The sequence below is a fragment of the Megalobrama amblycephala genome, linkage group LG21 (genome assembly GCF_018812025.1).
Source record: "Megalobrama amblycephala isolate DHTTF-2021 linkage group LG21, ASM1881202v1, whole genome shotgun sequence".
In the NCBI taxonomy this organism is placed as follows: domain Eukaryota; kingdom Metazoa; phylum Chordata; class Actinopteri; order Cypriniformes; family Xenocyprididae; genus Megalobrama; species Megalobrama amblycephala.
In genome coordinates, this window is record NC_063064.1 from 30,465,608 (window position 1) to 30,484,007 (window position 18,400).

An 18,400-nucleotide genomic window follows, 5' to 3' on the forward strand; every position below is an offset into this window, starting at 1 on the left:
TACCTACTGTAAATATGGAAAACTGGGGAGGGTTTACTTAAAATATTGATCAAACAGCTCAAAACAGACAAAACAAATGCATACTGGCAAAATCAAAGCATTTGCAAGGTGCTTCTTTGCTCCCAGTACAAGTTATTTATGGAAAGTATTTTTGCTTCAGAAAGGAGAAGATGGTTTCAAAGCTAACCCCACCCCCAGTCCCTCTGTTTGGACTTGGAATCTGTGGACTAAATTACACTGAACATCTGTCATACCAAATGGAGCATGCTGATTTAACGCTAATGTCTTGCTCAGGCTAATCCAATTGCTTTGTCTTGGTGTGACCCGTAAGAAGTAATTAAGTGATCACTGTTGGAACATCTATATGCAAACAATGATGTGGTTCAATAATGCACCTGAGACATTATAAGATGTTGAAGTGCCACATATAGGCCACAATATTAACTACATATCAAAAAAATGTTATAACTCTCAGCAAAAATATACAACCATAAGTCGTATGAACCCATATTTAAGCCACAAAACAATACATTTAAAAATCTAATAAAAAAAAAAAATTGAATAAGTACATCAAATACGCTTGTTGTGGCTGCGTGCGCGCTCCCGTACAACTCTTGAGCTCACGCATGACGTTAGCACGCTCTCCCCACAAGCTCCGCCCCTTTCATCCAGGACCTGTTTGTATTTACAGCTCAAGTTCCTACAGTTTTCATCAATAAACCGAGTCCTAACCCATCTGGAGCGAACTGAGAGTATCACCATGGCCTTTCAGGGGTCTGGGGAACTCGAAGATCAGATCGAGGAGCCGGAAGACACCCTGAGAGTGTCTCCGGCGGAGGAAATGCCCGTCGATGGGCCTCCAGCAGTGGAAGACCCGGACCCGGAGCCGTTACTGCTGCCGTGGGACCGCTTCTCCACCTGGCTCCACTGCATCTGCGTGGTCGGCTTCGATCTGGAGCTCGGGCAAGCTGTGGAGGTACAGAAAACTGTCATATTTAGTGCTGTCATTTGTGAGGTATCCTGCTAGCCGGCTAACTGTATGCTAGCATCTGTAGCTAACAAAAGTAGTTGAGTCAGCAAAAAGCATATATATGTTTATTTTGTAGTACAGAAGGATGCTGAACCATTGTAAGCAGTTCATTGGTACTATATGTGACCTTTGATATGTATATAAGCTTATTCTCCTCTATTTGTGCCATAGCTTAAAGGGTTAGTTCACCCAAAAATGAAAATAATGTCATTAATTACTCACCTTCATGTCGTTCTACAGCCGTAAGACTTTTGTTCATCTTCGGAACACAAATTGAGATATTTTTGTTGAAGTCCGTTGGCTCAGTGAAGCCTGCATAGCCAGCAATGACACTTCCTCTCTCTCGAGATCCATAAATGTACTAAAAACATATTTAAATCAGTTCATGTGAGTACAGTGGATCAATATTAATATTATAAAGCCACGAGAATATTTTTGGTGCGCCAAAAAAACCAAAATAACGACTTATATAGCGATGGCCGATTTCAAAACACTGCTTCAGAGCGTTATGAATCAGCGTATCGAATCAGCGGTTCGGAGAGCCAAAGTCACCTGATTTCAGCAGTTTCATCGAATCATAATTCAACACACTGATTCGTACCGCTCCAAAGCTTCCTGAAGCAGTGTTTTGAAATCGGCCATCACTAAATAAGTCGTTATTTTGTTTTTTTGGCGCACCAAAAATATTCTCGTCGCTTTATAATATTAATATTGAACCACTGTACTCACATGAACTGATTTAAATATGTTTTTAGTACATTAATGGATCTTGAGAGAGGAAATGTCATTGCTGGCTATGCAGGCCTCACTGAGCCATCGGATTTCAACAAAAATATCTCAATTTGTGTTCCAAAGATTAACAAAAGTCTTAACGGGTGTGGAACGGCATGAGGGTGAGTAATAAATGGCATTATTTTCATTTTTGGATAAACTAACCCTTTAATGTAACTTCCTGTTTACAACTAGTGTGTGCAAACCACTTTTGTAATATATCTGTGTACATTGTGCGTGTGTGTGGTTTGTCTGACAGCTGTCATTTTCAGTGTGTTGATCTAAACTTTAATTGTCTTAAACTTGACTGAACCACAATATTCACAAAATTGTCCATACCTAAAGCTGAAAAATTCACTAAAACATCTTATACATTCAAAGTAAAGCCAAATCACAGTGATTTTCTAAGCATCTCAAGAGTGGCTATGTGACTAACAGCATCTACTATGTGCCGTTTATGCATTTGATAGTGAAATACAGTTTGAAAAGTAAAGCATTCTCACATTTTTCATGTTATTCTTTTTTTGCTGCAGGTGATCTACCCACACCACTCCAAACTGACTGAAAAAGAGGTATAAAACGGTTGTTTTATATCATTTTACTGGATTAAAGCATGAATTCTGATGGTCAGTTTGAGTGTTCTTTTGTTTCTCTCATTTTAGAAAACCAGTATATGCTATCTGTCATTCCCGGACTCCAATTCAGGTAAAATTGCATTTCTTTACTATGGCTTTTTTCTTGTGTCTGTTGTAAATAATACACACTTGATGCACAGATGTTGTCACCTATAGATTTAAACATCCTAAAACAATGTTTTTGACTGTGGAAAGTTCAGTAGATCACACCTTTAAAGCTGAAAATTAACAGAAAGGAAGTTTATTATTCAGTCATCATGTCAGATCTGTGTGCTTTTCAGTATCTTTGTATTTTATAATGCAGTTCAGATGCTCACAAGATGTAATATAAGTCTCTGTTGTCTCCAGAATGTGTCTGTGAAGTTTCAGCTCAAAATCCCCCACAGATCATTTATTATAGCTTGTCAAATTTGCCCCTATTTGGGTGTGAGCAAAAACACACCGTTTTTGTGTGTGTCCCTTTAAATGCAAATGAGCTGCTGCTCCCGGTCCCCTTTCCAGAAGAGGGCGGAGCTTTAACAGCTCAACAACAACAAAGCTGGAGAATCTCACGCAGCCAAAATGAGGATTGTCAGTAACGGTGTTCAGCCTTACATTGTTCAAACCGGAGTCGACACTGATGGAGAGACTGATGGAGTTTATGTAAATTTTGGGGTTTGTGATGTCACCAACCCAGGAAGAAGCTCGTTGTAGTCCCTACCAGCCGTTTGTTGTAGCGATTTCTATATAAGAAAATATCTCCCTTTGCATTGAACTTTGAGCGTCGTAACTTTGCAGATGTTGTTTATGCTCAAACAGCAACATTACACACTAACTAAAATTAAAAATGTGAAATCATAATCAACCACCTCTTTAATGAATTTTTAAAACTGGCATCAACATCAATCACTTTCCATACTGTATTTTTGAGTCTTACTGTTGTGATTAGGCAGTGCAGTTGTAGTGTGTGACTTGTGTTTTCCTGTGGTTAAGGTTTGATCTAGAGGATTGTAATTCATCTGAGTGAGTACTATGACCCGTGTGTCTTACACTAATGTGTGTGGGATGAGAGCTTGACGTCCTCCCTCTCAGCAAGCGCATGCATATTCAGAATGAACTCACAGTGTGGGTTGTGGAGTGCTATCTGACTCTTCTGTATTAGAGATAATAATGGACCGTCACTGGGTAGGTCAATATGTGTGATCATGCATTCGTAACAGATGCTCTGTTACAGTATATATTTTGCTACGTTTGCTATTGTTAATGAATAAGGTCAGTATTAATGAATCACCCTGTTGACCTTGAGTTGAGATGCTCCTGAAGCTCCTCACATCTTATACTAACAGCTCCCCCTACTTTTTTATTTTATTCTAAAATCTTTTTATTATTGTGCTTGAGAAGAATTTTATCATCATTTTGCAATTTTTAGAATTTTCATCCTTGTGTCATTCCAAACATATTCCTCTGTGGACATCAAAAGAATCTAGCAGAATGTTCAATGCTTTTTTCCATGCATAATCATTTCTGAGACATGCAACAGTATCATTGATGTCAAACGTGGCATGATGCAACTTCACGCTGTATATTTGAATATATATGCGATTTAATAGCTGTGGCAGAGTGATAGATAATCAACGAATAATGACTTAAAGGATTACTTCACTTCAGTATTAAAATTTCTTGATAATTTACTCACCCCCATGTCATCAAAGATGTTCATGTCTTTCTTTCTTCAGTCGAAAAGCAATAAACTTTCCAGGATTTTTCTCCATATAGTGGACTTCACTGGGGTTCAACGGGTTGAAGGTCCAAATGTCAGTTTCAGTGCAGCTTCAAAGAGCTCTACATGATCCCAGACGAGGAATAAGAGTCTTATCTAGAGAAACCATCAGTCATTTTCTGAAGAAAATAAAAATTATATACTTTTTAACCACAAATGCTTGTCTTGCACTGTTCTACGATGCGCCACGCATTACGTAATCACTTTGGAAAGGTCACGTGTGACGTAGGTGGAAGTACCGATCCAGTGTTTACAAAGCAAACGTGCAAAGACTAAGTCAAACACCCTTCACAAAAAAGGTAAAATGAGAAGGAGTTTTTCGTCCTATCACGGTACTTCTGTCTACGTCATGCATGACCTTTCCAACATGATTACGTCATGCGTTGCAGTGTAAGACGAGCATTTGTGGTTAAAAAGTATATAATTTGTATTTTTTTTTTTTTTTTTAGAAAATTACATTGTTTCTCTAGATAAGACTCTTATTCCTCGTCTGGGATCATGTAGAGCTCTTTGAAGCTGCACTGAAACTGACATTTGGACCTTCAACCCGTTGGTCCCTGTTGAAGTCCACTATATGGAGAAAAATCCAGGAATGTTTTCCTCAAAAACCTTCATTTCTTTTCGACTGAAGAAAGGACATAAACATCTTGGATGACATGGGGGTGAGTAAATATAAGGAAATTTTCATTCTGAACTGAACTAATCCTTTAAGTTTTGCTCGTTCATCACAAATTTATGAAGCTGAATAAAAGATTACAGAATGTAAATTAGCCACAGCTAATTATTTTCTTTTTTATATATATGTAAATAAAAATGTTTCATGGTCTCCTTGGGGAACACTGTTGTATTACAGCTAATCGTTTTCTTTTTTATGTAAATAATTCGTTTTAATGTTTTACATTTCATGCTGACAACTTCGCTTATCTCTAACAGAAGCACTCAGCCGCATTCGTCAATACTGTAGCAGTCGGTGTTGTTTTCCACAGTATCAGCTGTGATAAAAATGGCATCTCTGATCTTCTTCACACAGATTCAGCTCATGTTAATTTAGTTTGCAATAAACTTGGGTTATTAATAGCGGCGATGAGGTACAAACGAGGAGGAACAGGATTTGAAGATTACAGGACAGTCCAGTTAATGACTTTGTAAATACACAGACGGTCTTATTCTGGATTTGTGTGTTTGTGGAGTTCACTCACTGTGAGTCTCCTGGTGTGATATTGATCCTGTTCTCATCTTTCTGAAACTGAAGAACGTGATGTATGAGCAGATACCCTATCCCATCATTCTACTCACTTCAGCTCTCGTACAATACACTATCTTACAGGATGTAGCATGTCTTGTTGAAGCACAAATGTGTATCATATTTTACAGGCTAGTAAAAGGCAGTCTTACATCAATATTTCCAGCTCTGAAAATCTGACTGGATGATAGCATTTAAAGATTGTGGCAGCACAATAATTGTTGTCTGATGCAGCGAGGCTCTGAAAGGGTTTGGGACTATTTTTATTGTTTAATATATGGGTCATTGACGAATGAGTTTTTAAAAGTGTAAAAAAAACATAATGGAGATATAATTAATTTTGAAGTTTTATTAAGTGTTAACAAAGAGATTATGTGGTTTTTATAATCAATTAACACTGCTTTTGTCATTTTTTACAAGATGGACAAAATTTGTTACTGAAAAAGTCATTCGGTTTGAACTAAATATCGGTTTTATCGAATGACACTTTTGGTTACACCGAATGACGATATTTTCAAACAATGCTAACAGGCTGATATCTAGCTAGCTAAAAAAGGACAATCAAACATTTTATATTTAGTGCATTTTTTTTTTAAATATTACAACATTTTCCATGTTTTATAGCGGTTGCACCGAATGACCTGATGTTTCGGGACATGCGTATGAGCGAAAGTGAAAACGTGAATTTTTCAAATAGTTAAGAAAGAGTTAGTTACTTTGCTTCACGACCATGTGGTCCTTTGCAGGTGTCTAAATGATGTCACATCCTGTCACATGATACTGACCGCATGACTTTATCTAAAATGGTCCCTTTATATCGGTTACTCCGAATGACATCAATGAAATTCATTTTTCTGGACATTCTTTCTCATAACAAAGTAACGACTTCTACACATAATTTTAATATCATTTTGCACTATGTTGATCTATGCTATAAAATCATGCCAGAATAAAAAATATATACATTTATTACATTTTAAGATATTGTAATCACAAATGAAATGGCTGTATTGGCCTTTGGACGGTTAAACCGAATGACCTTTTGACACTTCAAAATCTTTAAAATACCTTTATATGTTGCAAAATATAATTAAAACCTTTTGGATTCAATAAAAGAGATCTAGTTGTACTACCTTACATACTTTGGATGTCATATCTTTGTTTTTTATTATTATTATTAAGGCCTTTGGACAAAAAAATGACCCGTCATGTCATTGATCCATATATGTATTTAAGTATATTAATATTGGTGTCATTTATCGTATTACTTTCACAATTTGCATAGAAGGTTGATGTTTTCAGATGATCTCATCAAGTACACTAGCGTTCAAAAATTTGTCAGTAAGATTTATTTTTGAAGAAATTAAATCAGCAAGGATGCACCTAATGACATCCTTTAACCGTGGTAAAATCACTAATGCAGTGATTTTATTGTGTCTTATGTGAATGAGACACTCTACACTCACAGGATATCCTGTTGTAAATGGTCAGTTCGTTGACAGATGTAACCGAATCAAACCTGATTTGACTTGTGGGTCTCGCTCTTTAACTAGAGGACATCCAGCTCTCATAAGCCATGATTCACCGTTGCAGTGATTCACACAAGATATCGCCATTGTGCTGTTTTGAAAATGCCTCTCGTCTCTGAAATCAGTTTCCTGGGGCCGGTTTCCTCGTGAAGGGCCAAGAGTCAGATGCCAGTGTTTGTGGGTCAGGCTGTGCATATGGAAATTTCTGGTGTGCGTTAGTGTCTTTTCTCGCATGCTGTGGGTGAGGCATGAGAAAAGCATGCGGGTTGCTGTGGCAACAGAGTTCCTGCCACCCCATCAGATGTGAAGAAGTGCATCTGTTGTGATGCATTACGCGTTGTTCAGTCTCTCCACAGCAATGCGGCCAACTGCATTCATTTTGCTTGTGTTCAGGAAATCTGTGAATGGCTTATAATTATGGATGAGACTACATGTATGAAGTGCACTTTTTTTTTTTTCTACATTGGTGTAGAAAAAAAATTCACTCTGAAATTGCTAGTAAATTTCATAAAAAATATATATATATTTTGGTCAACCTATTTATTTCTTTGCCTTAAGTTTTTTTCCACGTCAAAGGGATAGTTCACCTAAAAATGAAACTTATCCCATAATTTACTCACCCTCAACCCATCCTAGGTGTATATGATTTTCTTCTTTCAGCCAAACACAATCTGAGTTATATTAAATAATATCCAGGCTCTTCCAAGCTTTATAATGGTAGTGAATGGGGGGTGAGATTTTGAAACCCAAAAAAGCACATTGATCCATTATAAAAATAATCCACACGGCTCCAGGAGGTGCGAAGCGAAGAAAAATATCCATATTTATAGCTTTATAAACAATAATCACTGGCTTCTGTCCCCCCCTGAAAACGGGTCCCCATTAGGACCCCACGCGATCCCATCGGTTCAAATTGCTTTTAATAGGTACTCTCTTTAGCGCCTGTTTACAATTTCTACAAAATTATGTTATGATAAATGCTGTTTCAACTATGTTATAATGACCATTAGTTAGCTTATTTACTAGCATAGCATACCCGATTAGCCCGACAGCTTAGTTTGCACTTACCCTACATGTATTCACAATCATCTTTAATGTAATTATGTGTAAATTAAGTGTTAAATTTCCAAATATTTAAGTTATAAATAAAACAAATTAATGATGTTCAATTATTCACTTAATAGGCTATTATAATTATTATCAGTTAAAGGTGCAATATGTAAGATTTCTGTCCGCTAGAGGTCTATTCAAAACAAAGGCGTAGCTTGATGACAGCAATTTTGAGCGAGGGATCTTGGGACATGTGGTCTTCACATCACAGCAGGTGCAAATGAATTTGGATAGGACTTGGGAACAAATCATGTTCATGGATGCGATTATTAACGTTACTGTAGTATGAAGCAGAGCAGGAGCGAGTGTTGTGGAGCTGAACGAGGAGCTGGAGTGATTGCGCAACACAAGCTTCACGTGCAGCGGGACTTTTATTATGATTTTATTATGTGTGTTGAAAATGATGTTATAACACACGTCCCGGAGCCTTGGTTAAAATTGCAGTTTTCTCATGATTTACAAATAGTTGGAAAGAATTGGGATATTGTAAGTACTAAAGTGAACAAAATATATAACACTGGCCTAATGGTTTTTGGACATTTTACTGCAAAAATCTTACATATTGCACCTTTAATCAAGCGTAAGAAATTCCGCACTAATTTTATTATGCACTAAATTGTTTTCTTATGCATTATATAGTAAGCTATATGGGTATTTTAAATTAAGATCTTTCGTATGTACTTAGAATAATCATTAACTGACAGTTTGGGGAGACCCGATTTGTCATGACACCGGTGGAAGAGTGACCTCTGACCTGACTCATAGCATATTGACGAATGCGGAAGTGCAGAGGATAGAGCAAAACAAAATACCGGTCTCGAATTAGAAGTCTAAAACGAGAACTTTCAAGAAATGTCGGAGGATTTCGATATAAGAGAAGAGGAGTTTGAGTGATTATAGTGTATAGCCAGTGATATTAGTTCATAAAGATGTAAATATGGATATTTTTCTTACAAAAACCAATTGCTTCGCTTCAGAAGGCCTTTATTAACCTCCTGGAGCCGTGTGGATTACTTTTGTGATGGATGGATGCGCTTTTTTGGGCTTCAAAATCTCGACCCCCATTTACTACCATTATAAAGCTTGGAAGAGCCAGGATATTTTCTAATATAACTCCAATTGTATTTGGCTGAATTAAGAAAGTCATATACACCTAGGATGGCTTGAGGGTGAGTAAATCATGGGATAATTTTCATTTTTAGGTGAACTGTCCCTTTAAGGCCCCTTTAATTATCATCATAGTTGTAGCCTAGTTATGAATTATAATTATTAAATGATTTTTCTGATCATCTTGTGTTTGATCATTTGAATGGGTTTTCTAGATGTAACGAGCATGTAGTCGGACGTTGTTCATTCTCAGAGGTGCATACAGTAGGATTAACTCTAAATGTTGTGTAAACGCTGCTTTTTATAGACTCCCGTGGTGTTGAGGAAAGGGTTAAGGGGGAGGATGAGGTAATCCATCAGTCACGGCCTACAGATAGATCCAGTAATCTGGTTTCACACTCGCACAAACCACCTTCCTTGTTCCTTGTGGCCCACACACATCACTGTATGCATGCAGAAAAGCCAAAAATAGAGATGAACACAAGAACACGCCTGTTCTAATCTGAACCGGAGCAGTCAGGTCTGGGACATCAGAACAGCCTGAAGTGAATTTGAAGAGTCAGTGATTCTAATGGTTCTTCTAGAATAATTTCCAGATGGTTCCTTAACTTATGGATGTTGTGTGTCTTGTGTTTGATTATTTGTGAATGTCTTGAAGACCTGAAAATGTCATTTCCATGTTACATCATACAGACCGAGCTCCAGATTTTATTAAATAAAATAGCATTTTATTCAATAAAATAGCCTTTATTTTATTGGTAACAATGTTTTTTAATTATATAATATTTTTTAAATATATATTATATTTTTTTTATTTTATATATAATTATATTTAGATATATAATATCATATTTTACTGAAGAGGATTAGGGCCAAGCAATAATAAAAAAATAAAACCATCTCGAGATTAAAGTTGTTAAATTTCAAGAAAAAAGTCGAGATAAAATGTTGAGAATAAAGTCATTAAATTACGAGAATAAACTCGTTAAATTTCGAGAAAAAAGTCAAGATAAAATGTTGAGAATAAAGTCATTAAATTACGAGAATAAACTCGTTAAATTATGAGAAAAATGTCGTTAAATTTCGAGAAAAAAGTCGAGATAAAATGTTGAGAATAAAGTCATTAAATTACGAGAATAAACTCGTTAAATTATGAGAAAAATGTCGTTAAATTTCGAGAAAAAAGTCGAGATAAAATGTTGAGAATAAAGTCATTAAATTAACAAATTTATTCTTGTAATTTAACGACTTTTTTCTCGTAATTTAATGAGTTTATTCTCGTAATTTAATGACTTTATTCTCAACATTTTATCTCGACTTTTTTCTCAAAATGTAATGAGTTTGTTCTCGTAATTTAACGACTTTTTTCTCGTAATTTAATGACTTTATTCTTAACATTTTTTCTCAACTTTTTTTCTCGAAATTTAACGACATTTTTCTCATAATTTAACGAATTTGTTCTCGTAATTTAACGACTTTATTCTCAACATTTTATCTCGACTTTTTTTCTCAATTTAACGACATTTTTCTCATAATTTAACGAATTTGTTCTCGTAATTTAATGACTTTATTCTCAAAATTTTATCTCAACTTTTTTCTTGAAATGTAACGAGTTTTTTCTCGTAATTTAATGACTTTATTCTCAACATTTTATTTCGACTTTTTTCTCGAAATTTGACGAGTTTTTTCTCGAAATTTAACAACTTTAATCTCGAGATGGTTTTATTTTTTTTTTATTATTGCTTGGCCCTAATCCTCTTCCGTACTATTTAGATACGAAGTTTAGTGTTTTTTTGTAGTGATTTACTGACAGTTTATGTTGTAATTATTTAAAGACCCCATGAAATCAAAATTTACTCTTTGTTGTTGTTATTTTCCTTTCTTTTTTCTCTTTTTTTAAGTCTGTGTTTTTGAGGCATTTGCTAATGCAATCTTAAAAGTTGACAATATAAATGTTTAGGTAAAATACATGTTTAAAATTTTTAAAAAATTGTACAAATGTACTCTTTTTGAATTCTGGAAATGGAAAATTCATTCTATCCCAATTGAGTTTGAAGTGTCTTCTGTTACAGATGTATACAACATTAGTATCATTATTTATTTTATTTTACTTATTTATTATTATTTTCTTAGTTTACTTATTTAAATGTTTCTGTTCTCATGTCATATGTATGTGTGTACCAAGAGCTTTGTGTAGAAAACCACAACAAATTCCTTGTGTGTTTGTGCACACCTGGCGAATAAAGCACATAATAATCATTACTTTTGTCTATTATACAACATGTCAGGTGTGGTTTTGCTCTCCTGTAATGTAAAGTCTATTAGCTGTTTTAAAATGCAAATGCAGCATAATTTTTGTACCATGTCCTTTATATCCAAGAGATGATGCAGATTTCAGAACACATGTTTCAGCAGACTAAATATTATGGCTGAAGTTAATAAGTCAGATTTGTTTTGGAAAAAACAAGCACTTCAGATGAAAACATGGTTTCAATAAAATGTCCTTGATTCAGTCCATGCATATTTGCACTGTATAGTTCTGCAGATAAGCATGACTGTTTGTGTCTCTGGCCACAGGTTGTCTGGGGGACACACAGTTCTGCTTCCGTTTCCGGCAGGCCACAGGCAGGAAGTCGTCACTCGGATGTTTCCTCGACCACTTCGACCGGGATGCGCCGGTCTGTCTCAAGGTCAGTGCTGACAGCTGAGGAACTCAACATTAACTCCTATATCACAAAAACCTGCTAATAAAGTGAAGATTGCCCTAAATTAATCATAACATCACTTAAACACTTTGTTACATGTCATTATTACTAATTGGAAATGTGCATGTTTTTCTTCTGTCTTTCCCACAGAGAGATCAGGGTTATTACTACGGGTACGTGTACTTCAGACAGGTGCGAGACAAGTCGCTCAAGAGGGGCTACTTTCAGAAGGTAGGAACCTGATGCCTCGTGACAGACGTTGAGTTGATCAGGGAGGTGATGGATTGAAAGTGACATTTGGTAGTTGTTGAAACATGCAGGACGCTTCTGGTGGCGCAGTAAACAATTCCAGTGAAGCATTTTGTGTTTCATCCACCCTAGAGCTACTTCCTGGCCCTTTGGTGCACATTATATCATAATTTATATAATGTTATGTTCCTGTCCTCTACTCAAATGAACCTTTTTCACATTTTCAGGGTTCTCAGAAGCACAACTCGTCATAGTTTTATACTTCTAGCATTATAAGCATTATAAGCAACAAGCTACGAGGTGAATCATAACATTACAAACTTTGATTTGAAGCAAAAAGTTTTTGAAAATCAGACAAAAAAGACAAAGGTACAAGACTGTGAAATTAACTGCTTTAGTGAGGGAAAAGAACTACAATCCTGAAGCAAATCAAACAGAAATATAAAACTATTCATTAACTAATCATATATACACTACTGCTCAAAAGTTTGGGATCGGTACGATTTTTAATGTTTTTAAAAGAAGTTTCGTCTGCTCACCAAGGGTCCATTTACTTAATTAAAAATACAGTAAAAACAGTAATATTGTGAAATATTATTACAATTTAAAATGACTGTTTTCTATTTGAAAATATTTTAAAATGTAATTTATTCTTGTGTTGGCAAAGCTGAATTTTCAGCATCGTTAATCCAGTCTTCAGTGTCACATGATCCTTCAGAAATCATTCTAATATGATGATCTGCTGCTCAAGAAACATTTAATGTGTACAATTGTACAAAATATTTGTGTACAATATTTTTTTTCAGGATTATTTGATGAATAGAAAGTTCAAAAGAACAGTGTTTATCTGAAATCTAATCTTTTGTAACATTATAAATGTCTTTACTGCCACTTTTGATTGATTTAATGCATCCTTGCTGAATAAAAGTATTAATTTCTTTAATTTCTTTTCAAAAAAATAAAAATAAAAATTCTTACTGACCCCAAACTTCTTGAACGGTAGTGTATAATGCTACAGAAGCTTTGTATTTCAGATAAATGCTGTTTTTTTGAACTTTCTATTCATCAAGGAATCCTGAAAAAAAAAAAAAAAAAAAAAGTACACAACTATTTTCAACATTGATAATAATAACAAATATTTCTTAAGAAACTATTCATCATATAAGAATGATTTCTGAAGGATCATGTGACACTGAAGACTGGAGTAATGATGCTGAAAATTCAGCTTTGCCAACACGAGAATAAATTACTTTGTAAAATATATTCAAACAGAAAACAGTTATTTTAAATTGTAATAATTTTTCACAATATTACTGTTTTTACTGTATTTTTAATTAAATAAATTAAGCCTTGGTAAGCAGACAAAACTTCTTTTAAAAACATTAAAAATCCCAAACTTTTGAGCGGTAGTGTATATATAAATAAATAAATATAAATAAATAAAAATAAAAGTCTTTACTTAATCTAGGTATATATGGTAATATGGGCGTGTTTTGCATGTTTTGCTTGTTTCAACCTCTCTGATTGGTGGAATTTTCTGTACAGCATCATGGGTAATGTAGTCTTTCACCAAAAATGCCACTGTTAAACATAATTATTTTAAAAAATAAGTTGAAATAATGCAGGCTGATGGCTAAAAGTGAAACAAGTTCCATCGGTTAACAACCTCGTAGCTCAGAGTAGATACGTCTTTAAAGGTTTAAGTTATCGTTAAAAATAAATTTCCCTATGAAGAAAATTAAATGAATGGAATTTTTACTTCTGTTGCGCTCTATAGCAATGAATGGGAGACTACAGAAAATATAATATTTGCATTTCCATTTATCACATGGCAAAAGAAAAAATCCACAATAGTGTTTCCACAGAGAGATTGATTACGTCAGTCAGAAGAGAGAAAGATGTCAAATTTACCATCACTCTCTCAGCTGTTTTTTATGCCAAGGTAAAATAACGCAAAGTAAATTTAAATTAAAAAAATTAATGATATTAATATCTGTACGTGTCATCACAGTCTGTGAAAAGAGTCTATTGGTCGAGTGTTTTGCAGTGATTTGAGCGTTTTTAGTCCGTGAGAAGCTTCAAATGGTTTTTCGTGTCACACTTTGGTTCCCGTGTTTTAGTATGTTTTCCTGTGCTGCCAGCGACGATCAAGCACAGCACTGAACAAGTCCCAACACCACACGAGCATCTTGTGTCTGATTTTCTGCATGCAGCAGAAGTGTGATTCTGATATATCACCAGCGAACGTTGTTCACACCCTAAAAATAGAGGCGGAGATTAGCTGGGAGTTCTGGAATTTTTCAAGAGCCTTTAATTCTCGTTATTTTTGAAGACACAGGAGATTTCTGGGGCCCTTTCTGCCCTGCGGCTTCTTATGCAATTCTTGAGGTGATTCACTGCGCTTCAATGAAACGTTGTGGTTTTTGACATGAGCCGACACAACCCAGTTTGTTTTCTTTGCTAACGGAACAACGTTGATGACCTGCAGTTGTTTTCTTTCTGCTACCAACTGGTTTCTGATGCATTTATGTTTGGTCTTTAACTCTATAAAGCCTCTAACATGATCAAAACTTGTCGCACATTATCTACTACAGTCCGTCTGTCGTCTGATTCATAGTTTAGACTTTTTAAGCAAGTAAAAGGCTGTTTAGTGTAATTGTACAAATGCCCCCCTTCAGCTCGTGTTTTTCGTGTCTTTTTGCTGTGAAATCTTTTACGATGTACATGCAAGAATAACTTTTATATTGTTGTTAGTAATATTTCAAGGTGAACACTTATTGAACTGAAGCAACTTGATTATCCAGACATCATTTTTAAATCAAATATGATCCATCAGGTTTTTGATTTCATCTCTCAATCATCATTATGTTGCATTGCATTATATGTTTTAAAATGAAATAAAACTAAGCATTTAAATCTCATCTTACTAAGACATATTATAGGCAGATATAGAATGATGACTGACATTTATATGCATCTAATTGATTTACATTACAAGCTATCAGAATTTCATCTTACTTTTTGACCATATAAATATCAGCATCTGCACCAAATTGCATATTTTTGCTCCGTTTGGGTCTTGATGTTTTTTTCCTCCTTGAGTATGAGCTCTATATCCACTATATCATACTATATGAGCCATAAAAGTCTGATGTATCAGTTATGATGCATGGCTCATTTACCACACAATGAAAGTATAAAGTCAAGTTGCAGAAATGACAAAAATCACCATTAATGTGTCTTAAATGTACTTCATGCAACATCTTAAAATGTATGCCAGCATGAATGCACTTCTTCTTTTCTATGCCATGAAAAAAAAAAGTCAAAGTTTTGTAAATTTGAGTAAAGTTTCTAAAAAGTGAGTGAATTGTGACACATTTAAGTTTTAGCTGAGCTATTCCTCTAAAGGGCGACCTATAATGCCTCTTTCACGAGATGTAATATAAGTCTCTGGTGTCTCCAGAATGTGTCTGTGAAGTTTCAGATCAGATCATTTATTATAGCTTGTCAAATTTGCCCCTATTTGGGTGTGAGCAAAAACACGCCGTTTTTGTGTGTGTCCCTTTAAATGCAAATGAGCTGCTGCTCCCCGCCCCCTTTCCAGAAGAGGGCGGAGCTTTAACAGCTCAACAACAACAAAGCTGGAGAATCTCACGCAGCCAAAATGAGGATTGTCAGTAACGGTGTTCAGCCTTACATTGTTCAAACCGGAGTCGACACTGATGGAGAGACTCAGGAAGAAGTTACAACTTTTAGATGTTTCTGAATGGTTAGTGGATAAATTTATGTAGTTGCTGTGGAGTTGATTCAACTCATCACTAGCATGTGCCGTCATGTTCATCTTTTGTGCAAATCCAGTGTTGAATTGACCCTCATTTGTGAAGCAGTCCGGCGTAAAATGATGCAAAACTCTACTACAACAACTCTTCCTCTTCTCTAAAGCAGCTCAACATGGCCCCGCCCCCTTTGTTGCATGTTCTCTGGGGCGGGGTTTATGTAAATTTGGGGTTTGTGATGTCACCAACCCTGGAAGAAGCTCATTGTAGTCCCTACCAGCCATTTGTTGTAGCGATTTCTATATAAGAAAATGCATTGAACTTTGAGCATCATAACTTTGCAGATGTTGTTTATTCTCAAACAGCAACATTACACACTAACTAAAGTTAAAAAAGTGAAATCATAATCAACCACCCCTTTAAGATCTGTTGTGTTCTGGCCTATATCCCGAGAGGATTCTCATCATGTATGCATGTGCATCTCTCCTCCAGTCTCTGGTCCTCATCAGCAAGCTGCCCTACGTGACCTTTTTCCACTCTTTGCTGAAGCTCATCGCCCCGGAATACTTTGAGAAGCAGGAGCCGTGTTTAGAGGCCGGTGAGTCCTGAAAACAAGCGTCTGTAAAACAAACCAACACTGATTCAACTAACAGTGTCTTTGTTTTTACGTTAAAGCTTGCAACGACATCGACCGGTGGCCCACGCCGTGTCCAGGGAAGATTCTCACGCTCCCCATCATGGGTGTGGTCATGAAGGTAAACTGCTTTTTCTTTCCTTGGATCTCACTAGCCAAGACCTCGTGCACTTTATTAACGAGCGCTGCCATCTGCTCTCCTCAGCTACGCATCCCCACGTGTTATGACAAGCCTGGAACTTCTCAGCTCGTCCAGTCCGCACCGGTATGAAAACCAATGCCGCTGCCAGGCCTGTAGGCGATGGTGCTGATGTGTCATATTCTGCAGGGTTACGTCAGTTTGCTTTCATGTAATGGAGTGTAATCTTTCATTCGCAGAGCGACAGTCTGGTGTCCATCGTTCTGCCCACCGTCCATGAAGTAGATCTCTTCAGGTAAAGCACGATTATTGTGTGTGTGCTACTGTGACTGGTACATAGTGTACTAGGTGTCAAAGTTGGGCTGGATTTGTTTATTACTTGTCCTCTGGGGCCTCCTGTTGGTAACTGAGAAAAGTGCATGCAAGGACATTCACATTCAAAAAATGTTTTTGAATGAAGTCTCTAATGCTCATCAAAATGACAGTGAAAACAGTGAAATATTACAATTTTAAATAACTGTTTTCTATGTGAATATATTGCAAAATATAATTTATTCCTGTAAATTTTCAACATCGTTACTTCAGTCTTCAGTGTCACATGATCCTTCAGAAATCATTCTAATATGATATTTTGCTTCTAAAGAAACATTTTTTATTATTATCAATGTTGTAAACAGATTAATATTTTTGTGGAAACTGTGAAACATTTTTTTTTCCAGGATTCTTTAATGAATATAAAGTTCAAACAACATTTATTTGACATTTTTGTAACAATAACAAAAGTCTTTACTGTGGCTTTTTATCAATTTAATGCATCCATGCTGAATAAAAGTATTAATTTCATTCCAAAAATAAAATTTGTTCTTACTGTAAACGTTTTAAATATATATTAAATATATATTGGATGAGTGAGGCTCAATATTTTATAGACATTAAGTATAAAACATATTTTGTATATATAAAATTTTGTGTGTATATATATATATATATATATATATATATATATATATATATATATATATACAAAATATACAAAATATAATGCATGTAATATGCAATTTATTTACAAAATATCATGACATTTATTGACAATTAAGTTATAAAACTTAAAAAATAAATATAATTTTAATATATATTACAAATTATATAAAATGTAATGTATTAATATTTACTATACTGCATTAAATATTGTAATATTTTATTATATTTTATTGTAGTGAATAGAATTTATATTTTATTTTATTTTATTTTATTTTATTTTTCTTTTGGTGATGTTTATTTTGCTCTTAATGTCTTTTGGATATTCAAACTATTCAAACTGTATTTTTCCAGAAAGCAAATAAATAATAAAAACCAGTGCAGTAACTGAGGGACTATGATGTTAATGATGTTGACAGATTAATTGTATAAACATACTAAGACTCTGACTCCAAATCACTCATTATATGGTGTTGAAGAAAACAAAACCGTTTAATTTCAGCATCCATTTGTTTCATGTTGATCTGTAACTGTAGCTGTTTTCACTGTTTCTCATGTTGCAGGTGTTTCCATCCAGTGTTTTTTCATATCCAGATGTTGTGGGAGCTGGTGTTGCTGGGTGAAGCGCTGGTGGTCATGGCTCCGTCACCGGCAGAATCTTCGGACACTGTGTTGGCATTGGTCAGGTACGGCGAATAAAGTAATAAGCCACGTGAAATTGTTTGTGTGGCTTCT

At 35.2% G+C, this 18,400-nt stretch overlaps 1 protein-coding gene across 1 annotated transcript in view; it reads left to right on the forward strand.

Moving 5' to 3' along the window:
* Positions 1-613: 613 nt before the first annotated feature.
* The window catches only part of dennd6aa (DENN/MADD domain containing 6Aa), a 27,222-nt gene continuing 9,435 nt past the window's right edge, over positions 614-18,400 (forward strand). Inside the window, exons 1-10 of the mRNA XM_048172422.1 lie at positions 614-976; positions 2,335-2,373; positions 2,464-2,506; positions 11,762-11,874; positions 12,040-12,120; positions 16,407-16,512; positions 16,590-16,669; positions 16,754-16,813; positions 16,927-16,982; positions 18,229-18,351. Coding sequence (XP_048028379.1) covers positions 761-976; positions 2,335-2,373; positions 2,464-2,506; positions 11,762-11,874; positions 12,040-12,120; positions 16,407-16,512; positions 16,590-16,669; positions 16,754-16,813; positions 16,927-16,982; positions 18,229-18,351 — 917 coding nt within the window. The 5' untranslated portion in view covers positions 614-760. The remainder of the gene's footprint in view (positions 977-2,334; positions 2,374-2,463; positions 2,507-11,761; positions 11,875-12,039; positions 12,121-16,406; positions 16,513-16,589; positions 16,670-16,753; positions 16,814-16,926; positions 16,983-18,228; positions 18,352-18,400) is intronic.